At 36.1% G+C, this 27347-nt stretch overlaps 1 protein-coding gene across 1 annotated transcript in view; it reads right to left on the reverse strand.

Moving 5' to 3' along the window:
• Positions 1 to 416: 416 nt before the first annotated feature.
• LOC113097643 (zinc finger protein 385B-like) overlaps positions 417 to 27347 on the reverse strand; it is an 82499-nt gene continuing 55568 nt past the window's right edge. Inside the window, exons 3-5 of the mRNA XM_026262916.1 lie at positions 13149 to 13291; positions 11129 to 11239; positions 417 to 872 (exon numbers count right to left, since the gene is read on the reverse strand). Of these exons, the coding sequence (XP_026118701.1) occupies positions 642 to 872; positions 11129 to 11239; positions 13149 to 13291 (485 nt within the window). The 3' untranslated portion in view covers positions 417 to 641. The remainder of the gene's footprint in view (positions 873 to 11128; positions 11240 to 13148; positions 13292 to 27347) is intronic.

Consider the following 27347-nt stretch of genomic DNA (forward strand, 5'->3'; position numbering starts at 1 on the left):
TTCACTTTACACTTGCCTCCACAGTCACCAGATCTCAACCCAATAGAGCAGCTTTGGGACATGGTGGAACGAGAGATTCACATCATGGATGTGCAGCCGACAAATCTGCAGTAACTGTGTGATGATATCATGTCAATACGGACCAAAATCTCGAAGAAATATTTCCAACACCTTGTTGAATCTGCCACAAAGAATTATATTAAGGCAGTTCTGAAGGCAAAAGGGGGTCCAACCCGGTATTAGCAAGGTGTACCTAAAGTATAAAGTATATATGTATGTGTGTGTGTGTGTGTGTGTGTGTATTTATATATATATATATATATATATATATATATATATATATATATATATATATATATATATATATATATATATATATATATATATATATATATATATATAAAATTATGCCTGTATGATCATAGCCATTATATCATTTTGGTAACACGCAGAAACGAGAGTCTATCATTGTCCCATGTTAAAATGAGCTGAATATTCTTGACTCTGAGAGATTACAGAATTACAGAAGTTAAATATGTTGCAAATGTGTTTTATGTTGTCTGTAATAAATTTAAATCGTATCAGGGCATGTTTCCTGCAGTAACAAAAAGGCTCACTCATGCAGTGAATCCTCCGTGAGTTCACTTACTTTCCTCCATGGCGGTGTCATCCAGCAGGGCAGGAAGTGGATCTGGAGCGCTCGTTTTCACTCTGCTGCTGTCTCTCTCCCTTTCCCTCTCTCGGTCCTTCTCTCTGTCTCGGTTGTGATGTGTGTTGTCGAGTTGTCGCCTCTGCTGTTTGTTCTTCTGAGCCTCTAATGCTTTCAGCTTACGAGCATGTTTATGGCCTTTATAATGAGCCTCAGCCTGATTCTAGGGAAATACAGATAGAAAAAGACAGTGTAAGGAATGCAAAACCTTAACGAAGCTTCTCACATTTACAGAAACATGCAGACATTTAAACTACCAGTCATGAGATTCACTGAATTGGTGTTTAGCATGATCCTGTATTTTCTATACATTTTAATGTCCTAACAACACTAAAATGTGTATATCTATATTTATTAAGTAACCAGCATACATGAAATCTTAAAAACCTCCCAGGATGCACCTCAAAAAGTTAAAGAGAAGTCCAGGGTGTGCAGAACTGTTACCGAGGCTAAAGGAAATGAGACATTTTTGATTTTTGTTAAAGGGTTAGTTCACCCAAAGTCATTATTTACTCACCCTCATGTCGTTCAAAACCTGTAAGACCTTTGTTCATCTTCTGAACATAAATTAAGATATTTCTGATGAAATCTAAGAGCTTTCTGACCATGCATAGACAGCAATGCAACTGAAACGATCAAGGCCCAAAAAAGGTGGTTCAACCGTGATTTTATGAAGCTACGAGAATACTTTTTGTGTGCAAATAAAACAAAAATAATGACTTAATTCAACAATTTCTTAATCAAAGTCGGACATATAAGAGAATAAATTGTTGTATTAATTTGTTATTCTTGTTCTTATTTGTGCACAAAAAGTATTCTCGTAGCTTCATAAAATGAAGGATGAACAACTGATGTCAGATGGACTATTTTAATGATGTCCTTACTACCTTTCAGAAGATGAACTAAGGTCTTACAGGTTTGGAATGACATGAGGGCAAGTACTTTTTGGGTGAAATAACCCTTTAACTATTTTGTTGTGATTACATTATTCCCATACTGCTATTTGTGTTATTTCATAGTTTTGTTCTCTTAGTTATTATTCTTAAACCTGGAAAATATATACTAAACCTGGTCAAAATGCTTTGCATGATAACAGATATGCATATGGGACAAAAACAAAAACGTGCATATATGTTTAAGTGTCTACGCACACACAAACAGTGAGTATGAACAGTCTGCATTAGGGTGAAAAGAGTAAATGCCCAGTGGAAGGCCCGAATTACAATAGCAGGTGTCAATTGATATACACTGTATAATTATATTGTTGATAAATTTAGTGATTGGCATTGTGATGTATTCAAAGACACACATATACGTTGACTTACAGTACAACACCTCTTCAGTTAAAAAATATAAATGTTTCCAGACTCTAGCAATCATCTAGAGCCATAATCCAGATTCTGCAGAAATGTATAGTAATAATTCGGCATGTAATTAAAGTGAACATGAGCTGTTTACATGCTGAGCTGTGAATCCTTTATTGCATACCGAAATAATTTTAAAAGCTGAAATTGATTTGAAAATGACACTAACACAAAGCATAGAACTAACATTTTAAATTGCAAATGGAATGGCAGCTGGTTAATGTTTTTCGACTTGCAAATCAAAGCTAACACCTAGTTCATCGAGCAAATCTTGGGCTAATATCAGAGCAGAAATGAGTCTGTGGGCCCAGAGGGAGTAATCAACCCACTCAAATCCTCTTAAGTACTTAGCAGATGACCCTCATCTGGGGACAGAAGGGACAACACTGTCTGCTCTAAACAGATGAGGAGGAAGGATGTTTATACACTCTCCTGCTCACACACACTTATTACACATAATATAATATAATATATACTGTATATATACTGTATATACTGTATATATACTGTGCATATACTGTATATATATATATATATATATATATATATATATATATATATATATAAGATAAAAAGATCTTTTGAACTTTTTACTGGCAAATCAGCATATAGACAGATTTCTGAAGGATCACGTGACTCTGAAGACTGGAGTAATGATAATGACAAAACAGCTCTGACATCACAAATATATTACATTTTATAAAACGATAGAGAACAGTTTTTTTTTTAATTAAAATTTTGAAATTGTAATAATCTTTCACTACAAACACAGAGAGTTTAAACAAGCTATTTAATATTTCTACCAGCTTATAAATCAAATCTGTAGAGAAAGTTATAATAGAGAAAGTAAAATGAGACAAGAGGAAACAGACAAGACAGGCTAACAGAGAAACCAAAAGACAGATAAACAGAGAGAGAGAGAGAGAGAGATAGAGTATTGTACGGTGAACCACAAGCAGTGGGAAACTAATGAGCAATTGATAGACTTTCAGACGTCTAACTGAGCAAACGCTGTTGGGTTTCTCTCTCAGGATATATCTGGGCTAAAATGCCCTTAACAGCAGTGAAAACCGAATAATAGAACTACAAATGACGTCCCAGTTCAATATTTTTCAACAGCTTGTCAGAAACATACAAATATACAATGATTAGTTGCACAGGTTAATTTTCATGGCTAAAATATTGATGTGAGCCAAATGCTACACTCTTAGAAGAAAATTTACCTTTTGAGGTTCCTGGAAATAAGACGATGGACTTATTTTGGACGAGTGACAGAATAGTAACCCAAAATGACAATATTCATCAAAATTCATGCAAACTGCCCAGAAACTGATCAAGTGTCGCCCAGAGGCTGACAGAAACTGTAAGTGAGAGGGACATAACCCTTTATGACAACACAAGCAGTATGAATCTGGCAATGGAGATAAGCATGCTTTCATTTTTCATGCAGATCATCTCAGTTGCGAGGATCTTCTCTTCACTCAAGCTCGCTGTCCAACACAGCACTGGACTTGCCAGAAACAACAAAGACTGTTAAAGCTGCATGGATCAAGTTATTTACGTACATACATAAACATAAAAAAAAGAAAAAAAAAGAAAAAGCTGTACTCTAAACCGTTATGTATTATGTTCGTTGTGGGACACACACATAAAAATTGATAAGGGATAAGGGGCAGATGATTTTGACAGTTCAAACATTTTTTTCTCACTAAACAACCATGAAAGTAGTTCTTTTCACACCTTATATCTCAAGTCTTCCTAACTAATACAATAGCTTTTATTGAGGAAACAGGCAAAATTTTGTTGTTATGTACTATAAACCTGACGCTCTGAAAGTTCATGCATGGGCATAAATTTTGAGATCCAATAAAGGTGTCTTGTGTGTTACAACTAAATGTAAATGAGCTGCAGCAGAGGGGAAGATTTTCAGTGATCTACACTTTGGTCAGTTTTTGACAAAAGGCTATCATATTAGTGCACGAGTCATATTAACCACTTTTATAGTGCTATTTGGTAGGGGTGTTCCAATCAGGATTTTTGAGGCCGATCACGGAAAGCAGTATCTGCCGATACCGATACATATCATTTAAGCCTTCTTTTTGTCATTTACAACCAATGTTTGGAATAACAGTAACGACGTTATTGTTTCAGTAATGGGGTAATCTAACTAATTACTTTCCCTGTCGTTATAACGCCGTTAACATTACTGGATGTTAAATGCGGTGCGTTACTATGCATTGATTTAATAAACTATGTAATCCGAACGCACCTCTAGTTCACAGAGCGAGTGTGGAGGTGGGTTAATGACGAGATAAGCGATTATGGTTGGCTAAGGCAGAGTCATATGTTTCATGGTAGCCAATCAGAGCCAGTGTTTTTACTCACATGCCGGCACACGCGCCAGCTGCGCCAAAAACACACACACACACACACACACACACGCTACAGCTAAACAGAGATTCGCAGCAGAGATGGCGAGTCAGGAGCAATCCGATGAAAAGTTGGCATTTTCAAGGTGGAGATATAAGCACTACTTCAAATTCATTGTGGTCAAAGGCAAGAACGTGCATGTAATGTGTGACATACGCATATATACAAAGCCAAAAACACTTTTCTTACAAAGATAATACACTTGCTGTCTGTTGACGTGCAATAAATATAGAAAGTTATGTATGAACACCTATCTGTTCTATTCTCATTTCAACTGACTTGTGAAAACTGCTAAAAAAACTAAATAAATAAATAAATCTTTGACATTTAGCAACTTTTAAAAAAAATTTTTTTACAGTAATGCAATAGTTACTTTACCTGGTAACGAGATACTTTTATTATAAAGTAATTCAGTTACTAACTCAGTTACTTTTTGGAACAAGAAGTGAGTAACTATAACTAATTACTTTTTTAAAGAAACGTTCCCAACAGTGTTTACAACTATATATAGTGATACTCCAATCAAGATTTTTAGAAATTTATTCAGGGCCTAAATTTCATTTTTGAAAATGGGGGCAATTCCCCTGTTAGGTGAATCTTGTGAGAGGGGAAGCAGCATGGACTGTGCTTTCACAGAAGAGTCCGCTACTGGTCCTTGGCTGTTTACCAGGGCAAAATTGGTAGCTGTTGTACTAAAGGCACAAACACAGCATTTATCCATTATTTTGATTTCAAATCCAAACATTGTCCCTGAAAATGCTTTATCAGCATTGCAATTTTTAATTTTTTTACACAGTACAATAATATAATCTTTAAGAGACATGTTTAAACACAATAAATAAAAGCAACACATTATTCAATGCTTTTACTTCTTTATTTACTTCTAGATTTATATATTAATTTGCTCAAGCAAGTGGCAAAACATTTAAACCTACTTTTCTTATGTTATCACAAACTTACCATTGACAGAAATAGTCAGCTCTACTGCCTTTCCTTTTTTTAATATTTATTACACGCAATCCTGCCATTCATAAAGAATGAAGTTTTTCTTCCTCCACGAGTGCCATCTCATTGCTAGATTTATCTAAAAGTGCCCTTTCTCTTTAAACCTAACCAAAAAGCCATATGTGTTGACTGTGAAACACAGTAGACTTTAATAATATGCATGTATGGTGTAATTACTAAATTTTTGCATTAATCCATGTCCATATTTACTGAAAACAATGCGTTAACATGAGTGCGGAAAAAAAATATGCACCGCATACGCAATGCAAATGGAGTAAAGTGAACTTGAAGTGCGCGCTGCAAGTGTGCATGCGCAGAATGGTTAAACACGGTCAACAATTAAAAAGTAATGCAATTTATAAACTTTAGTGAAGATGTGACACTGCTTCCATTGTGCAAGTGAAAATTCCTGTGTCACCTGTGCAGCTTGCTTATAGACAAATGCGATGTGGGTTGATTTGAATCCATTTGTGTATTTTGAGAGTGAAAGAGAGAGCTTGCAGTGATACACTCCCACTGTTTGTGAAGTAACTTATTATTTAATGGAGAAAAATAGCATTATAATTATTTCACCTGTGCCAGACAGAGGCTGAGACGGCATTTCATGCCAAACCTCTTGTGGTATCGTCTTCAGCTTGAGATAATTTCTTTGAGATTGGCCTTTTCAGAGACCGCCGATCAATTATCCCAATAAAATTATTGGTCCATAGTGATCGGTAGCCGATCAATTATCCCAATAAAATTATTGGTCGATAGTGATCGGTAGCCGATCAATTATCTCAATGTGATTATCGTTTAATAATGATCGGGAGCCGATCAATCATCCCAATGAGATTATCAGTCGATAGTGATTGGTAGCCGATCAATCATCCCAATGAGATTATCGTTTAATAGTGATCGGTAGCCGATCAATTATCTCAATGTGATTATCGTTTAATAGTGATCGGTAGCCGATCAATCATCCCAATGAGATTATCAGTCGATAGTGATCGGTAGCCGATCAATCATCCCAATGAGATTATCAGTCGATAGTGATCGGTAGCCGATCAATCATCCCAATGAGATTATCGTTTAATAGTGATCGGTAGCCGATCAATCATCCCAATGAGATTATCGGTCGATAGTGATCGGTAGCCGATCAATCATCTCAATGAGATTATCGGTCGATAGTGATCGGTAGCCAATCAATCATCCCAATGTGATTATCGTTTAATAGTGATTGGTAGCCGATCAATCATCCCAATGAGATTATCGGTCGATAGTGATCGGTAGCCAATCAATCATCCCAATGAGATTATCAGTCGATAGTGATCGGTAGCCGATCAATCATCCCAATGAGATTATCGTTTAATAGTGATCGGTAGCCGATCAATCATCCCAATGAGATTATCGGTCGATAGTGATCGGTAGCCGATCAATCATCTCAATGAGATTATCGGTCGATAGTGATCGGTAGCCGATCAATAGTCCCAATGAGATTATCGTTTAATAGTGATCGGTAGCCGATCAATCATCTCAATGAGATTATCGGTCGATAGTGATCGGTAGCCGATCAATAGTCCCAATGAGATTATCGTTTAATAGTGATCGGTAGCCGATCAATCATCCCAATGAGATTATCGGTCGATAGTGATCGGTAGCCGATCAATCATCCCAATGAGATTATCGGTCGATAGTGATCGGTAGCCGATCAATCATCCCAATGAGATTATCGGTCGATAGTGATCGGTAGCCAATCAATCATCCCAATGTGATTATCGTTTAATAGTGATTGGTAGCCGATCAATCATCCCAATGAGATTATCAGTCGATAGTGATCGGTAGCCGTTCAATCATCCCAATGAGATTATCAGTCGATAGTGATCGGTAGCCGATCAATCATCCCAATGAGATTATCGTTTAATAGTGATCGGTAGCCGATCAATCATCCCAATGAGATTATCGGTCGATAGTGATCGGTAGCCGATCAATCATCTCAATGAGATTATCGGTCGATAGTGATCGGTAGCCGATCAATAGTCCCAATGAGATTATCGTTTAATAGTGATCGGTAGCCGATCAATCATCCCAATGAGATTATCGGTCGATAGTGATCGGTAGCCAATCAATCATCCCAATGAGACTATCATTTAATAGTGATCGGTAGCCGATCAATCATCCCAATGTGATTATCGTTTAATAGTGATCGGTAGCCGATCAATAGTCCCAATGTGATTATCATTTAATAGTGATCGGTAGCCGATCAATAGTCCCAATGTGATTATCATTTAATAGTGATCGGTAGCCGATCAATAGTCCCAATGAGATTATCGTTTAATAGTGATCGGTAGCCGATCAATCATCCCAATGAGATTATCGGTCGATAGTGATCGGTAGCCGATCAATCATCCCAATGAGATTATCGGTCGATAGTGATCGGTAGCCAATCAATCATCCCAATGAGATTATCATTTAATAGTGATCGGTAGCCGATCAATCATCCCAATGTGATTATCGTTTAATAGTGATCGGTAGCCGATCAATCATCCCAATGTGATTATCAGTCGATAGTGATCGGTAGCCGATCAATCATCCCAATGTGATTATCATTTAATAGTGATCGGTAGCCGATCAATTATCTCAATGTGATTATCGTTTAATAGTGATCGGTAGCCGATCAATCATCCCAATGAGATTATCGGTCGATAGTGATCGGTAGCCGATCAATCATCCCAATGAGATTATCGGTCGATAGTGATCGGTAGCCAATCAATCATCCCAATGTGATTATCGTTTAATAGTGATTGGTAGCCAATCAATCATCCCAATGAGATTATCAGTCGATAGTGATCGGTAGCCGTTCAATCATCCCAATGAGATTATCAGTCGATAGTGATCGGTAGCCGATCAATCATCCCAATGAGATTATCGTTTAATAGTGATCGGTAGCCGATCAATCATCCCAATGAGATTATCGGTCGATAGTGATCGGTAGCCGATCAATCATCTCAATGAGATTATCGGTCGATAGTGATCGGTAGCCGATCAATAGTCCCAATGAGATTATCGTTTAATAGTGATCGGTAGCCGATCAATCATCCCAATGAGATTATCGGTCGATAGTGATCGGTAGCCAATCAATCATCCCAATGAGACTATCATTTAATAGTGATCGGTAGCCGATCAATCATCCCAATGTGATTATCGTTTAATAGTGATCGGTAGCCGATCAATAGTCCCAATGTGATTATCATTTAATAGTGATCGGTAGCCGATTAATAGTCCCAATGTGATTATCATTTAATAGTGATCGGTAGCCGATCAATAGTCCCAATGAGATTATCGTTTAATAGTGATCGGTAGCCGATCAATCATCCCAATGAGATTATCGGTCGATAGTGATCGGTAGCCGATCAATCATCCCAATGAGATTATCGGTCGATAGTGATCGGTAGCCAATCAATCATCCCAATGAGATTATCATTTAATAGTGATCGGTAGCCGATCAATCATCCCAATGTGATTATCGTTTAATAGTGATCGGTAGCCGATCAATCATCCCAATGTGATTATCAGTCGATAGTGATCGGTAGCCGATCAATCATCCCAATGTGATTATCATTTAATAGTGATCGGTAGCCGATCAATAGTCCCAATGTGATTATCATTTAATAGTGATCGGTAGCCGATCAATAGTCCCAATGAGATTATCGTTTAATAGTGATCGGTAGCCGATCAATCATCCCAATGAGATTATCGGTCGATAGTGATCGGTAGCCGATCAATCATCCCAATGAGATTATCGGTCGATAGTGATCGGTAGCCGATCAATCATCCCAATGAGATTATCGTTTAATAGTGATCGGTAGCCGATCAATCATCCCAGTGAGATAATGGGTCAATAGTGATCTTTAGCCAATCAATCATCGCAATGTGATTATCGTTTGATAGTGATCGGTAGCCAATCAGTCGGAGCACCCCTACTGTTTGGTGCTGAACAGCCTTGGTCACTTTGAAATGTTGTTGTATGCAAAATAACAGCATGACGATTCCTCAAAAATAATTTTGTCCTCAATGGAAAACAGCATATGGGTTGGAACGACACACAAGTACAAATAATCACAGAATTATAATTTTTGGGTGAACATTATTACATGAAAATATTTTAATGAAAAGTCCTTTATTTTATGCAGCACCAATTTTATATAAGCAATGAGAAAGGCTGTGTTATACTGTATTCAACATAGTACCTTATTATTGCTTAATAGGTATTGGGTTACAGTAAATCTGCAGTAATTATAATAATAAAATAGAAGTCAATGAAAAGTACCATTTAACCAGTTACAGTTTTTCTCAGTCACTTTGGTGCATTTTTCAAAACAGAAATGAAATTCTCAAAACTACTTGTACAACCTCCACATCATCTAGTCATTTATACACATCATAAAACCAGTTTTTCATTCTTTCGAACAAGTTGCGATTGCTTTTGTACATTCATTCAACTGATTATGCATGTTTATCGGCAGTTTCCTGCATTATCAGTTGCTCATGTCATGTTGCTCAAAACGTATTGCATAGTTTTCTGTGCAACAGTCTTACCACTCAAAACATCTAGTCTTTAGTTCATCGTATAAGTCATTAAATGCAAAATGGTTAATCTAGTTGTCAAAAACTGCCTAGCACACTTTTTATATTTATTTTTACAAGTTATTATTAGACTTTTTGTAAATTTGGCATGAATTGTCCAAGTGAATCTTGACTTATGAAGAGAATGTAGATGATAAACCAATGATAAACCCTTTCTCTGAAATAGCTCAAAGGTTCATCTCATGAATCTTCAGTTGAAAAGCTTATACTGTATAGACAGAGGACAACACAAGAGTTACACATTCTGACAATGGACTTATTTTCATATTTTGTGTCATATTTATTTTTCCTTTTCTATATCACAATGACATTGTAAAGTTTTTTTTTTTTTTTTGGTCAGACTTTGTAAAAGTGTAACTGGGAATTCTATCCAGTCTCTTTCAATCAATATCCCACATACAGTAATGTGTAAATGTGTACGTTTGAAATGGATATATGGCATACATAAGCATATGGCATATTGTTCAATACAGTAGTTTACATCAGATCATCCCTCCAGAGTAAACTGTTATATTGACAACATGGCTAAGCAATTTGACTGTCTTATCTGTAAACTATGACACAAGGACTTGTCATTCTGATGGCAGTGATATGTTCATTGACAAAGATATTTATTTTTGAGAGATGAACTAAGGATTTTGAGCAGGAGACTGGCTTTTGCAGGTAATCCATGGTGATTTGCTATTTGTACGAGTTGTTTTGAGAAATGCACTTTATGTTTTGCAAATTGTGAGTCTGATTCGAGAAATGTACCAAAGCGACTGAGAAAAACTGTAAATGTGTGTGAGAGAGAGAGAGCGAGAGTGAGAGAGAGGGATGTTAGGGACTGATAATTTCACATTATCAAAGACTAAGTAAGAAAACCAAAGAAATAAAGAAAGCAAAGAGACAAATGCTATAAGGGATGAAACAGCTTTTACCCATCCAGTGTGATGTTCACTGTCTGTCATCACAACTGCGCAGGGTAAAATACACACACACACTACACACTAACCGTGGAGTTGAAGCGCAGGTGGCAGATATTGCATGAGATGACCTGTTTTTTCTTCAGGGACTGAGGAACACCAAACGTATGGTTTATCACAGCCTTCTGCACCGGGTCCATCTGAGGTAAGGGTGAGAAACAATTATACAAATCACTTACTTCGAATCAACAGACTCACTCTCTGCTGATTCAAACACATTCCTTCTATCCCAGCAGCAACCCTAAACATGATGCCAGAGGCCAAGGGACTTTCCCTTGACACCCCTCGCCATGAGAACACACACCACATCACAATGACTCTGCAGCTGGTCACACGTCTATTTGTTTTAGAGCCTCAAGAATGTTCTTGTTGTTCATCTGCAGTCATCCCTGACCAGCTGGGACACTGCCAGGTCAATGTGTGTGTGTGTGTGTGTGTGTATCAGAGAGTCTATGTGTCTGGTGAAGCCGCATTGTTGACTCTTGAGTACTGGAGAGGGTTAGGAGATGGTGGAGCATGATATTAATGCAGGAATGAAGGGGATGATGTGATGAGACAAGAGATGACACAATAGTAAAGAGAGGAGAGAAGAGAGGAGAAAATATGAGATAAGATGAGCAGAGCAGAAAACAAAAGTAAAAGTTAAAAAGATAATATGACAACAGATGACACAAGATAAGGAAAATACACGAGATGAGCAGAGAAATAATGACAAGACAAAAGATGCAATAAAGAGATAAGAAATAAGATGAGAAGAGAAGGAGCAGTGAAAACAAAAGAAAAGGATCAAGAATAAATGTGAAGAAACAAGAAGAGAACAATGAGATGCAAAGCATAAAATCAAGAGAAGGGATAAGATGAAGAGTAGAACAGAAAATAAAGAGTTCTAGCAGTAAAATCAAAAGAGAAGAAAGAAAAAACGAAAAGAGACAAGAAGAGAAATAATGGGACAAAAGCAAAGTAGTAAACTCGAGAGAAGAAGTGAGAAGAAAAGAGAAGAGAACAGACAAGAAATGAAGCAACATGAGATAAGAGACAACATGTCATAAGATGAAAAGTAAAGAGCCAATAATAAGACAACCCAAGTTGAGAAGAGGAGCAGTAAAAACAAAGAGAGAGAGAGAAGAAAATAAAAGACGAGATGAGAAGAGAGGACCAAACCATCAGAAGATGAGACCAGAGATGACACATCATGAGATGAAAAGTCATGAATCAATAGGGAGACAATACAAGATGAGATGAGGTGTGAAAAAGTAGCTGTAAAGAAATGACATGGCAAAAAGAAGTAGAAAAGAGAAAAGGAGAGAAAAAACAGAGCAGAGAAGACTAGAAGAGCAGAGACATGAAGAACAGAGAAGAGATGAGAATACTAAAGCAGCAGTAAAGAGAAGAGAAGAGGAGCAGTAAGGTAAGCAAAGGAAAGCAGTGGAGGATAAGAGAGGACAGAGGTCAGTGACAGCTACTTTGCTGAAGAGACAGGTGCATTTATCACTCTAGTACACACACACACACACACACAGAGAGAGAGAGAGACTGATCTGATCAAAAAGAGAACCTGTACCTGGCTTTATACTGACAGCCCATAGTTGCGATAAAGACGTGCTGTTGGTGTATATTATTTTTAATATATGTTACTATATATTATTTTTAGCCGACCAGCAGTGTACTCATGAATATAACACATGGAGTGTGTATTCCAGAATGCAGATATCAGAAGAAAGAGAACCCTGTTACACACAAACTGCCTTCAAAACTGCGCTCAGAGAGTCTGAAACTAAATCTAGATCCTAATCTGAGCTGCTGCTCGAGTCTTAAATCTAAAATTACTATCGAACACAATACACCTCTGTTTAGCGGCCCTTTTTGCAAACATTCTGCACTTTTAAAAATACCCTGCAGTCTGCTGAATCGTTCCTGACATTTAGAGATGACATTTGGGACCCAACGCAATGCCTTTAAAATGTTCCGAGTTGACTTTAAACTTTAAATGATGACACATTTGGGAAGGTGAGGTTTAGAAAATAAAACCAAGAGAGTTAATTAACTCACAGTGTTGAAGTTGGGGAACAGGTTGAGGGGGGAGGAGCCACTGAGCCGGAAGGGCAGGAAGTGTTTCAGGTCCAGAGGGGTCTGAAGTGGGCGACCCTGCACCGGTAATGAGGCCAGCAGGGGGCTCCCCTGAGCAGCCATACCTGAGAACAGCAACAACAATAACCAACAAATACAAGAGAAAATCACCACTTTACAGACCTAGGGCAAGAGAGTATTTAAATCAAGCAATTAGTGCACAGACACCATGACCAATGAAGAGAAAGGGGATATTTAATAACAGTCACACAGTTCAGTTAACCAAGATCAAATGAGTTTTAAACCATCATTATTCTGACACAAAAACACATCGAATTATCTGATTACAAATATTGCAATTAACTATTAAGAATAAATTGTTAACAATGCATGAAAAAGAAGGAATAATTATAAGCAAAAAAATCATCCCGAGAGGATCTAATATGATTTTTAAAAGAATCATATTGTTTAATGTTACCATTCAATTTGATGAATTTTTCACTTTTGAACAAAACATTTCAAGTTGTTCATGATTGTTAGTTTTAAAAATTCACAAAGAGAATGTAAGTAAATTCATAAAGTATATTCACTACTGACTTTCACATGCTTTAAAAAATTAATTTATAATTAATAATTAATTTATAATTAATTATACCCTATAACTAACCTGCATTTACATATAACACTCTTTATAAATGTAGTACATGAATAGTTGACAAAAAAAACGTCTATCAACCATTTATTTTCAGCATTAAGACTCTAGGTTAAAATGTATATAATTAACATGAAAGTGCATTTTAGGTGCCTACTCTGCAACATTGTTGCACTTTTACAGCAAATATCATCCCAACACTTCAAATGAAAACATTTTAGTACACTTAAACAAACTGCAAATCAGCTAAAACATGGTCATGTTAACAAACAATACAGAAACAGATTCTGACAAAGCAAGATTGCTACATTATATTTTAAAAATACTATTATTACTAGCCTTGCTTGTTGTATTGCTTTTCAGATTGTTCTTCAACCACACAGGTGTTTAAAGTCCCAAAGAAATAAAAATGTATGCTTTTTTTGTATTAATATGTTAGCCTTAAGGTTAAGAATAAGCTGATGTGTTCCAAAACAATGACAAAATGTTAAATTTAGGAGTTATAAGCTTTCAAAACGTACAGTCTCTCACTTCTTATAAAATAGATCACATATTTTCATGACATCACATCGCACTTCATCTTCTCATCAAATCTTCTGACCAATCTAATGCTCTCTAGAATCTGAAGCATCCGCCCCTATACTATAAATAATGGTGCTTTTCAATAATTTAAAATGTCGAAGAAAAGTTAATTTATTTCAGTAATTCCACTCAAATTGTGAAACTCATGTATTAAATAAATTGAATGCACAAAAACTGAAGTAGTTAAAGTCTTTGGTTCTTTTATTTGTGAGGATTTTGGATCACATTTAACAAAATCCCACCAATTCACATCGCAACAAATCAGAATACTTCATAAGACCAATAAAAAAAGAAAAACATCATTAGTGAATTGTTGGCCTTCTGGGAAGTATGTTCATTTACTGTACATGTACTCAATACTTGGTAGGGGCTCCTTTTGCTTTAATTACTGCCTCAATTTATGTGTGGCACGGAGGTGATCAGTTTGTGGCACTGCTGAGGTGATCTGGAAACCCAGGTTTCTTTGACAGTGGCCTTCAGCTCATCTGCATTGTTTGGTCTCTTGTTTCTCGCTTTCCTCTTGACAATAGCCCATAGATTCTCTCTGGGGTTCATGTCTGGTGAGTTTGCTGGACAGTCAAGCACACCAACACCATGGTCATTTAACCAACTTTTGGTGCTTTTGCAGTTCGTCTTCTCCTTAGCCCAAGTAAGTAGCCAAATTCCTTGACACTTCTGTATGCCCTGTATGCCCAGTCCATTCCTTGTGAAGTTCACTAAAATTCTCAAATCCAATTTGCTTGACAATTCTCATAAGGCTGGTTCTCTCGGTTGGTTGTGCATGTTTTTCTTCCACACTTTTTCGTTCCACTCAACTTTCTGTTAACATGCTTGAATACAGCACTCTGTGAACAGCTTACTGGCAATGAGTTTTAGTGTCTTACGCTCCTTGTGAAGGGTGTCAATGACTGTCAGAGACCATTTTGAAGGCTCAGAAAAACTTTGTAGGTGTTTTATGTTGATTAGCTGATTGGCATGTCACCATTTTCTAATTTGTTGAGATTAATTGGTGGGTTTTTGTTAAATGTGAGCCAAAATCATCACAATTAAAAAAACAAAATACTTAAGATTTCTTCAGGCTGTTGTGCATTGAAATTATTTAATACATGAGTTTCACAATTTGAGTTTAATTACTGAAATAAATTAACTTTTCCACAACATTTTAATTTATTGAGAAGCACCTGTAGATGCTGAAGCCGCGGCTGTAATCGGTCACTTGTTTACAGAATTAGTATTTTCTGCATGATGAATGGCACATAGTGCACTATATAGGGGACAGGGAACGATTCAGACTTGCTTTCCATTGAGGAAAAAGAAGTCTGAGCTATTAAAACACATCAGAGCTATTTGAATTCTACACAGAATGCTATATTTTATAGCAATATGGATGTGATTGTGGCTGTCATACCATGTCAAATGAGGCTTTACTGAGCTCAACGACTCTGAACGGTTTGGCCAAGCTATGCAATAAAGGAACGATATTGGCTATTTAAAAAAAGAGGCTGGGCAGCTTGATATGTCCCGCCCTGTCTTCTAGTTAAAATGACGTCAACACATAGAATAAAGCTGCATGTTTACAAGCATTTGAGGGGACTTCTAAGGATAAATAATGATAAATACATTGAAAAAAAGACACTGATCACATCAATAATGCACATAAACACACATATACTCTTAATCCCGACTAACCAGGTGTGGACTGGGGCACATTGGCTGTGTCTCACTCAAAGAAATGGACACCATGGGATATGGGATTTTTAATAGGGTGTGTTTGTGTGTGTGTGTGTGTGTGTCTGTGTCTACAGGGATATCATGTTTCTAATGGAGCAGGGATGTAGAGGTTTCTCATTTTCCAGTTGGCTGAATCTGAAATCTAGAAGCGTATAGATACTTACCCTACCACAAAGATCAATCAGTATCGTGTACACACACACACACACACGCACACACACACACACACACACACACACACACACAGTCACACACACACACACACACTCCAGGGAGGCCTGATATCAGTCATTTAATTCTATATCAAACTGTCACATTTCTGTGTGTGTGTGTGTGTGTGTGTGTGTGAAAGAGAGAGAGTACTGAAGCTTTCAACCACAGAAGTACAACATTAATCATAGCCCTGACAATTTATTAGAGCGAGTAAACATACAGCCAGCACCTCATCATAAACACACACATGCGCTCACATACACACACACACAGATATGCTCAAACTGTCAGGATTAAGCTTTTCTTAGTGTACAAAATATATATAATGCCACATGGAGTGTCATAAAAAGAATAATTCTCTGGTTAAAAATATCATCTACTCAGCTTAATGTCTTTCCATGCAAAAAATTTGTGTAACAAAGTTCAAAATGTAAATATTACACACTGATAATCTCGTCTGCATGTTAGAGCAGGACTGATGCATTGTTATTATTATATAAAAACAAATTCAAAAATTTCTGATTATTGAAATAAAGCTGAAATATAAATATAATATATATAAAACATATAAAAAAGCTAACTTAAAATAAATGTTTAAATACTAAAATTGCTTAAAAATATATCTACATGGAAATGTTTAAAAAATTATACAAATTACAAAAGCATGTAACAAAATTACTACAACTTAAAGTAATTATTAAAAATATAAAAAATATATGCAAATGTAAAATATGAATGAAGATACTATATGCTATTATGCAATACTATAATAGTATATATATATATATATATATATTAGTGCTGTCAAAATTAGCGCGTCAACGCATTCGATTAATTTGAAATATTTAACGCGCTAAAAAAAAAAACGCAATTAACGCGGTTGCAGTTTTTTTTATTTCCGGTTGTGGCCTATGTGTGTTCAACGTGCAAAGAAATATGGATAAGACCAAGGAAGGACTTTTAGACGGAAAGTTTCAGTATAAAACTCTGCCGGATTACTCTTCAGTCTGCCACAAGAAACAGCAACATTAAAATCATGAACTCAAATGTCATTGTTTAAAAAAAAAAAAAAAAAACAATGACTGTAACAGTGCGTAAATCAGACCTTTCTGTAACGCTAACGTTAATAAGCTTAAACGAAAATAACGAAATAATTGTGTAGCAGAGTATTTTTTGTACACAGTGCCGCGAACTGTCAATCACTCCTGTACGCGCGCATCACTGTCCTCCTCGCAGCTGCAGCAACTTGCGCTCTCTCTCTTCATCAAGCTTTAAAACAAAAAAGGGACAAAAAGATCATATTGTCTTTGTGCATAGGCTTTAGATTAATTAGATAAATGAATATCTAAATTTGTGCCTTGCCGTCTACGGTATTTTTTAGAACGTAGAAAAAAGATGCTGCAGCCAATGAACAGCCAGCGGGGGCTGCAGGACGACTCAACCTCCGCAGACAGTTTTTAATGTTTATCAGACAATAAATACTCAAGATTTTGCTTTAGTATAACTCACAACGAGTTTCACACGCCTTCTCCGGCCACGTTGAGTTGTTGACACTTAACAGTGGGAAAAGCGACACATGCACTATTCACTTGTATAACTTAAGGGTGAATGGGTAATGTAGTTTCTGCTTTGGGTGGGATGAATTAGGAAGCTTGCATTGTGAAGGGCGCTCTGAAAATCGGCAGTGCAGGTAAAAGATTAAAACCTCTATTAAAACAGATGTCCAAATGAGCGTACCGGTACGCTACAAGCACGTTCTGGGCGCACGGAGAGGTGGCGGTACGCTTAAGAGCTATATTTGGAAGTGGCGGTACTGAGTACCGGTGTGTACCGGCCCACTTAAAGCACTGGCAATGACTATACTTTTGAATTTTTTTGCAGTCCACTTAGACTTCAACATGGAAATCATTTTTGTTTTTTATTGGCATTGATTGTTTTGAAATTCAAATGGTACTTACATGCCTGTGTTTTTATTTCTGTAATAAATATGGCTTTCAAGCCAACAGTTAATTTGGAGGATATTGATGGTTTATTGCAGGTATGTTGTTTACATGAGAAAATCTGTGTTACAAGTTAAACAAAAATTCCAATAAACAATCATATTTTGAATTTAAATAGTTTCTTTGTCTTGAGTTTACATTAATTATTTACATTTTACATTTACATATCCAAAAAGTTTCAGTCTTTTAATTGCGATTAATCGAATTTAATGATTTGAAAAAATTGTGCGATTAATTAGTTAATTTTTTTTAATCGATTGACATCACTGATATATATATATATATATATATATATATATACCGTATTTTCCGGACTATAAGTCGCACTTTTTTTCATAGTTTGGCTGGTCCTGCAACTTATAGTCAGGTGCGACTTATTTGTCAAAATTAATTTGACATGAACCGAGAGAAATGAACCAAGAGAAAACGTTACCGTCTCCAGCCGCGAAAGGGCGCTCTATACTGCAAGAAATGCTGCTCAGTGCTCCTGTAGTCTACACTGAGCAGCATAGGGCGCCCTCTCGCGGCTGTAGATGGTAACGTTTTCTCTTGGTTCTTGGTTCTAAATGAATGCGACTTATAGTCCAGTGCGACTTATATATGTTTTTTTCCTCATCATGACATATTTTTGGACTGATGCGACTTATACTATACTATAAAAAATACTGAAATAACACTGGTCTGATGTCACTGAAGCCAAATGTCATTGTTTCTTGCATATCTCTATTACTAATCACAACAAAAAATCTGGACACATGCATAGGAATCACCAGAGAAAAGAGATTATCAGTGAAAAACTGCTTTAAATTGTATTCGAATATCGATGATACCAAGTTCTACAGACTTCCAGCCATTTTTGCACTGTCATTGCACAGAAAAAAAAGCCTGCCTTTCACCCCATTTTGTTTCACAAATGATAAAAAAGTCCAATGGCTTTAGAACAATATGAGGGTGAATAAAGTTAATTTGCTACTTCTTTAAAACACGCACACAAAGCAGGACGCTTCAGTCCTGAAGCCTCACGCAACCTCATTCCATCACATTTTCATGTTCCAAAGACATGTCTGCGTGACGGCGTGCAAGCTGTCTAACTCAGTGGAGCTCAAAATAAATGACCAGCACGCCCTGAAAAGGCAGATTTATTTTGTGATTTTATATGCATGCAATATTCAGCCAGATACACACACGTCCACACAATGAATGGCTCACATATGCTCTTGGCCTCAAACAGATAAAGCTTTGAATTCAGATGGTGCCACCAGTGTACTTCTGTTTGAATGTAGTGGACCACAAAACACTGAGCAAAAAGAAAGACAGGATATTTTTTCCCCTTTCTCTTTCCTGACAACATTTGAAAGGCATAATTATGATTTCCAGAGCGCTGTAATTAGCAGAATCCGCCGCCGTTGCTTCTCTGTCTATCTCCCTCCCTCCTTCTCTCTCTCTTCCTCTCAAACATAGCCACAAAATCAGTGCAGCGTCCAGCTGGCATATCTCACTGTGTTTCTATGTCACATCACATATTCCTTCCTCATTGCTCTTTTGTTTCAACACTCACACCCTCACACATCCATTATATAGAAATGCTTGTGCATAGACTACTGTTCAAAAGTTTGGGGCCAGTAAGGTTTTTTAAATAATTTGTTCATGTTCAGCCTGTATTTAATTATTCAAAAATACAGTAAATTTAATATTTAAAATTATGTTTTCTATTTTAATATAATGTTAAAATGTAATTTATTCTTGTGATGGCAAAGCTGAATTTTAGCAATAACATCAGATGTGCGAAGCATCACTTGATCAATGTCAAAAATGTACTTTAATTAAATTACTTTAATTATTGTCACAGAAATAGTGCAAATCTGATATATGCTTGCTTCAATTTACACCAAAAAGGAATCTGAATTCTTAAAAGTTTTGTTTATTTCCAAGTTTAAATGTTGAAACAGAATTTTTAAGAATTTTCAAATGTTTACATGTGATATTGTGTATAATTGTGTGCGTTTTTCAGAGTTTGGATAAAGGCATTGCCGACATCCTTATTTCCATTTACATAACCCACAAGCCTACAGCATGTCCCACACACACAACCTAAGCTCAGTGTCACACACACTCACAAACAAACCCTGCGGCATCAAACCCTGCCTGAGTCCATCTAGAGATGAAACCAAGGGTGACAGGCATGTGCGTGTGAGCTTGCGTGTATGCACATGTATATCTCCTTTTATTTGTGCTTGCCTATTTGTATGTGTCTGTGATGCGAGAGAATCTGACAAAGCGAGAGCTGCATTCTGTGCTGTTGAGATGAGCACATAGTATTTAACTGCAGTGTGTGTGTCTGGATTGCACTGGAGCCCTTTAAAAAGCACAAAGAAATTCAGCTTGGATCTGGTCAGTCCAGCAGAACCAGTTCAGATGGTGGGGGTCCAAGATCTGCTGATGTTTGCTCTTCAGTGGTGGTCCTGAGGAACTGTTCAGATGTTTACAAGATAGTGCTCTTTGATAAAGAACCATATTGGCATAATATCTTGGTGGCAGTCTATATCTTTGATGACAAAGTATACAAATACAGCATTTAAGATATTTGTGCCAATAATTTCGCCAATAATTTCCAATGAAATTGTAATTATTGGCTGCTAGGCAAATGTATATTTAAATTTTATTATTATTATTATTATTATTATTATTATAAAAAAAATTGGTGAACGAAGTTTGAGTAAATAATATTATTATCTAATATAAAATAATATATGTAATATTTATTATTATTATACATATATTATGATATATGCAAAATTAAGAAGTAAATAAATATATTTTTCTAAAAAAATTTGAAAGAAATGAATACTTTTATACAGCAAGGATTAGTTAAACAAAACACAATAAAGACATCTATAACGTGACAAAAGATTTCTATTTCAAATAAAATCCATTCTTTCTCTTCATCAAAGAATTCAAGACAATTACTGTATCATGGTTACCACAAAAATAATAAGCAGCAAAACTGTTTTCAACATTGGTAATAAAAAGAAATGTTTCTGAAGCATCAAATCAGCATATTATAGAGTGTTTTCTGAAAGATCATGTGAGACTGAAGGCTGTTGAAAATTCAGCTTTGCATCACAGAAATATATTTCATTTTAAAATACTATATTAAAATAGAAACAGTTATTTTAAATTGTAATATTTTATAACGCTACATTTTTACTGTTTTTTTTTAATCAAATACATGCAAAAAATCGACACCATTCTTTTGAATAATACAAAATCTTACATTTATTTGAGCAATTTGTGTTTTGACATTTTAGTCCTCACCTTGTTATTTTGTTTGTTTGTTTGTTATATTGAACAGTACTTCAAGTCAACTTCTGCTGCATTAAAAAGTGTTACATAAATAAGCATTGACTTAATATATCATGTATATATTTGCATTATATCAGCCATTAACCTTCCCAAAACACACATATCAGTCAACCACTAAAGCATGGACTAAAGATGTAAGTGGGATACATAATAAAAGGATGAATGCTTAACTTACTGTAGCTGAAGAAATACAAATAGAGAAATAAAGTGGGTTTAATAGTTAATTAAATGTGAGCAGCTGTAAATCTTGTTTGCTGGTATCGGGATCAACCATTGGCTGCGCTCAGAGAGATTGTGAAGGAACATGAGCCCTAACGCTTCATGACAGGAAGCATCCCTGTGTGCATCTTTCCATTCCTCAGGCCTGTCTGATGCATCCTTAACAACAACAAAAAAAAATTCAATCAAAGTCGAAACCCTTCAATCAGGACTCACTCCCAAAATCTCTTTAATTCACTCACTTTCTTTTTCTTTCCACCTCTCTCTGACCTGCACGTCTTTCTTTCTCTCTTTCTGTCCTTCCCTACACCACTTCTTCTCTCGGTTCCCTTCAAGAGAACAGTCCTAAAGGACAAGTATGCCTGTTTTGATTAGATGTAACAATGCATGAAGAACATAATGAGAGAGGAAATGATGGAATGATTGTAGGCTCCGCTGAAGCTACGTTTCAGAGAGACAGAAACAAGCAGAATTAATTAGTTGCAGCAGGAAGACCCTTCCAGAACACAGAGGTCACCCAACACTGACCTTTAAAACCAGGAGATCCGATTGGCTGATGATGCACATGTAATACGATGAGCATAATGAGCAAAGATTTTATCAATTAAGCATCAGAGAGTGGTGGTGGATGAGGAGACAATGTAAAGCGCTTATATTGTCAATTCCTTATATTTAATATTTAAATGTAAGGAATTATTATTATTATTATTATTATTATTATTGTTATTATTAAAAGAGAGAGATATTCTGTCCCTCTTTTTCTGCCTTCCTCTCCTCTTTGTTGTTATTTTTTGTGTGCCTGTTCATTTTGCAGTTCACCTGCCAGCTTACATGGAATCAAGTACGTAATCACTCTGGCTGTGTGTGTGTGTGTGTGTGTATTGGTGTGTGTCCGAACTCACATGCGAGTGAATAATAATGGCTAATGAAACATCATGATGCGTTCACTCAAGCCGAATTGAATCTACCCAGAAATCTCAATTTAATGAAGTGCTTTTGTGTGTGTGTCTGAACGTACACGTGCCAGTCTCAATATAATATTTTGTATGTGTGTGGTCCAAATTGCATTGTGCTAGGATCAAAATTCAGACGTTTGGGGTCAGAAAGATTTTTTTCGTTTCTGAAAGAAGTCCGAAAACATTGTGAATCCTTAAGTCATTCTAATATGCTGATTTGGTGCTCAAGGAACATTTCTTTTTATTATCAATGTTCACAGTTAAATTGCTTCACATTATTGTGGAAATTTAAGAATAGGAAGTTCAAACAGCATTTATTAAAAATATAAATATAAATTAATCATTATTGTAACAATGTTAAAGTCTTTACTTTCACTTTTGATCAATTTAATGCACCCTTGCTACAAAAAATAATTTCTTGATAAAAAAAACAAAAACATTCTGATCCCAATTTTAATGTTTCAATTTTTAAACCACATTTTACTTAATGTTGTTTTAACCCCTAAATGTAAAGTTAACACTAAACAGTCCCTCCAGAAAAACGCGGATTATTTTTGTGATTGTTGCGGACAAAAATCCTTGATTTTGCGGCAGGTTTTCTTAAAAAATGCGATGGATTATGCGGGATATTTTTGCAATCTTATGCGATGAAATTGCGGGAACTTTCAAAAACTGCGGTTTGATGAAAAAGAGAAAAAAAGTTGACCCCCCCCCCCCAACACCCTGTTCTCACTAGGCTACTACCTTACTGTAATGAGTCATTTCTTATGACTTCCTATGATAAGCAAGCATACTAAATCACATAATATTTAAGTTCTCATTCTGTTTTATTTCAGACCTTAATTAACACATGGCTCAAACTTACAAAACATTGAGTCAAACAAGTTCTCTAGCTTTACAAAAGGAACATTCAACTACTTCTGTAAAAATGAATACAAATAAAATATACACACAAATATACAAATGCTGTTTTACAGGAATTGCAAAGTGCAATCTCTTACTGCAACGTAAACTATTTTACATACTACTAATATACTTACAACTGTAAGGTTTTGGTACTATTCTGTAACAAAAAAGTACAATATTACAACTGTAGAGGTGCATCAACTTCTGAATAAAACTAAAACAGAAAACTGTGAAAATGAAAACTAACTGCGTAGCCTTCAACACTGGCCTATCATTCGCCATCCTCATCCTCATCCCTCTCTCAAAATGTCATGTAACACACCGGGTAACTGCTTCGCGCGGTCTTTAGCGCTTATTTTAGTTGGCAGATGAGAATGATTTGCGTCCTTCACCCTGGTTTCACCGCGGGGTTCACAGATGATGTTCACGTCGCGCAATTACGTCATTTCATAAGGTTCCCATTGGGAAATAATGGCGATTTACTTGTGTGAAGTAAACGCAACATTTTTCAACTTTCTGCTAAGATATATGTGACTTTTTTGCAACGAAAATTATTATTATTATGAAATCATGCTACCTCCGCATATTTTGCTTCCTGAAATTGGCAATTTATGCGGCGAAAGTGCGGCGTATTTGAAAAAATGCGACTCCCGCATAAATATGCGGACCTTGGCTAATTATGCATTACATCACGCGATCGCATAATCGCGTTTTTCTCGAGGGACTGACTAAATGGCATAATTTACTAAAGAACGTAATTTTTAATAGAAGTCTTTTATAACATTACAAAGTTTTTTACAGTAGTTTTTGATCAATTTAATGCATCTTGCTGAATAAACAAATCAATTTCTTAAAAAATGTATTCTTACTGACCCCAAACAGTAATTCACATACTGAATACATGGATAATATTACTGAAATCACTTGCACAAAAAAGATACAAGGATCTAATTTCTGTAAAAATGTTTGACCTTGACTGATCTACATTTATGTTCAAAGAGACTCTGAATACACATCTCTACTCTATATCTTAAATCTGCACATGCAATATTATTCACAAGAGATTCTGTCAGCTACATATTTTCTATCTAGCTAATACATTTCCAAAAGAATGGAGAGAAAGCGAGGCGCAAAGCATGAGAAAAAGAATGTTGAATGAGCATCTTTCCTGTTCATTAAGATGGCCTATTCGCCATTCCAAATAAAAGCCTCTTTTAATAACGTCTTATCATCTCCTCTGCTTGGATCCAGAAGGGGCCGATACAGTGCTTCTGCTTCAGCCACATTAGAAAGCAGTTTACTGGACATACTTGGGGAATGAATTTAATATATATAGCATAATAGAAATCAAATGTATAATGTATTTATATTCTAAACTGATTAAATATTTAAACTATTTTTATTTGACTTTTTCAGCTCAAAAGATCTATCGTTCTGCTCCATTTCATTACAAAAAGCGTCAAAATGCTTATAAAGTGCTTCCTTCAGTCTCTACATTGTGTCACGTTGGCAACTTAAAATTTAATACGGAAATTAATAGTATAATGTTTTTTTCTTACAATAAACAAGCTTTATTCCAGGCAATTCCAGGATTTTCCTTTTAGGGGGGCACAGCCCATAATGAGGATATATATATATATATATATAGCAACATCATTTTATAAAGTATATGCATTCATATGTGCATAATTTTCACTGGAGGAAACCTTTGTTGTGATGAGGGGTGAACACAGTGAACTTATAGTTAACTGATTGCTCCCCCATGATATTTTGTAAACTGTATTTATGACAAAGAACTGCACAAATGCAGATATTATAACAATCTATTGTTAAACACACACCTTTTCCTCTGTTTCTCACTCTGTGCCGCCACAGTCTGCTGACTGAAAAATAACTCTCTGAAAGACGGGGAGGAGTGAAATGTGAAATTTAGAGGGGACTGAGGCAATCAAGAATTTGTGCACAGTTTATGAAACTAATAGCAAAATTTTAGCTATAGCCTCCTAAAAATGGCCTAGCGATGCCCATGTGCAGTGTGAATAGAGGCTACTGTTAATGTAACCTGTACAGACTGCTACTGCATCAGAATCGAAAATAGTGTCAGCGAGCCCAAAAGGAGACAATAAACGACGTGATTAAATGATAAGATCAGAAAGAAGAGCGCTTGAGCGTGACTAGGAGCCTCAAGTGTTGAGTGCTGTGCGACGAAATAACATTTAATGTCTTTCATTAATCATTAACATCATAAATTCTTTTTATCAAAAAATAAAAATCAAATCAAATCAAGTCCAAAAATTTAAATCAAGACAAAATCAACAACAATATAAATCATTCTATAACACCCATAACTCTCTCTCTCTCACACACACACACACATACAGTATTGTTCAAAATAATAGCAGTACAATGTGACTAACCAGAATAATCAAGGTTTTTAGTATATTTTTTATTGCTACGTGGCAAACAAGTTACCAGTAGGTTCAGTAGATTGTCAGAAAACAAACAAGACCCAGCATTCATGATATGCACGCTCTTAAGGCTGTGCAATTGGGCAATTAGTTGAATTAGTTGAAAGGGGTGTGTTCAAAAAAATAGCAGTGTCTACCTTTGACTGTACAAACTCAAAACTATTTTGTACAAACATTTTTTTTTTCTGGGATTTAGCAATCCTGTGAATCACTAAACTAATATTTAGTTGTATGACCACAGTTTTTTAAAACTGCTTGACATCTGTGTGGCATGGAGTCAACCAACTTGTGGCACCTCTCAGCTGTTATTCCACTCCATGATTCTTTAACAACATTCCACAATTCATTCACATTTCTTGGTTTTGCTTCAGAAACAGCATTTTTGATATCACCCCACATGTTCTCAATTGGATTAAGGTCTGGAGATTGGGCTGGCCACTCCATAACATTAATTTTGTTGGTTTGGAACCAAGACTTTGCCCGTTTACTAGTGTGTTTTGGGTCATTGTCTTGTTGAAACAACCATTTCAAGGGCATGTCCTCTTCAGCATAGGGCAACATGACCTCTTCAAGTATTTTAACATATGCAAACTGATCCATGATCCCTGGTATGCGAAAAATAGGCCCAACACCATAGTAGGAGAAACATGCCCATATCATGATGCTTGCACCTCCATGCTTCACTGTCTTCACTGTGTACTATGGCTTGAATTCAGAGTTTGGGGGTCGTCTCACAAACTGCCTGTGGCCCTTGGACCCAAAAAGAACAATTTTACTCTCATCAGTCCACAAAATGTTCCTCCATTTCTCTTTAGGCCAGTTGATGTGTTCTTTGGCAAATTGTAACCTCTTCTGCACATGCCTTTTTTTTAACAGAGGGACTTTGCGGGGGATTCTTGAAAATAGATTAGCTTCACACAGACGTCTTCTAACTGTCACAGTACTTACAGGTAACTCCAGACTGTCTTTGATCATCCTGGAGGTGATCATTGGCTGAGCCTTTGCCATTCTGGTTATTCTTCTATCCATTTTGATGGTTGTCTTCCGTTTTCTTCCACGTCTCTCTGGTTTTGCTCTCCATTTTAAGGCAT

This window comes from Carassius auratus, chromosome 6, assembly GCF_003368295.1.
Source record: "Carassius auratus strain Wakin chromosome 6, ASM336829v1, whole genome shotgun sequence".
Classification (NCBI taxonomy): Eukaryota; Metazoa; Chordata; class Actinopteri; order Cypriniformes; family Cyprinidae; genus Carassius; species Carassius auratus.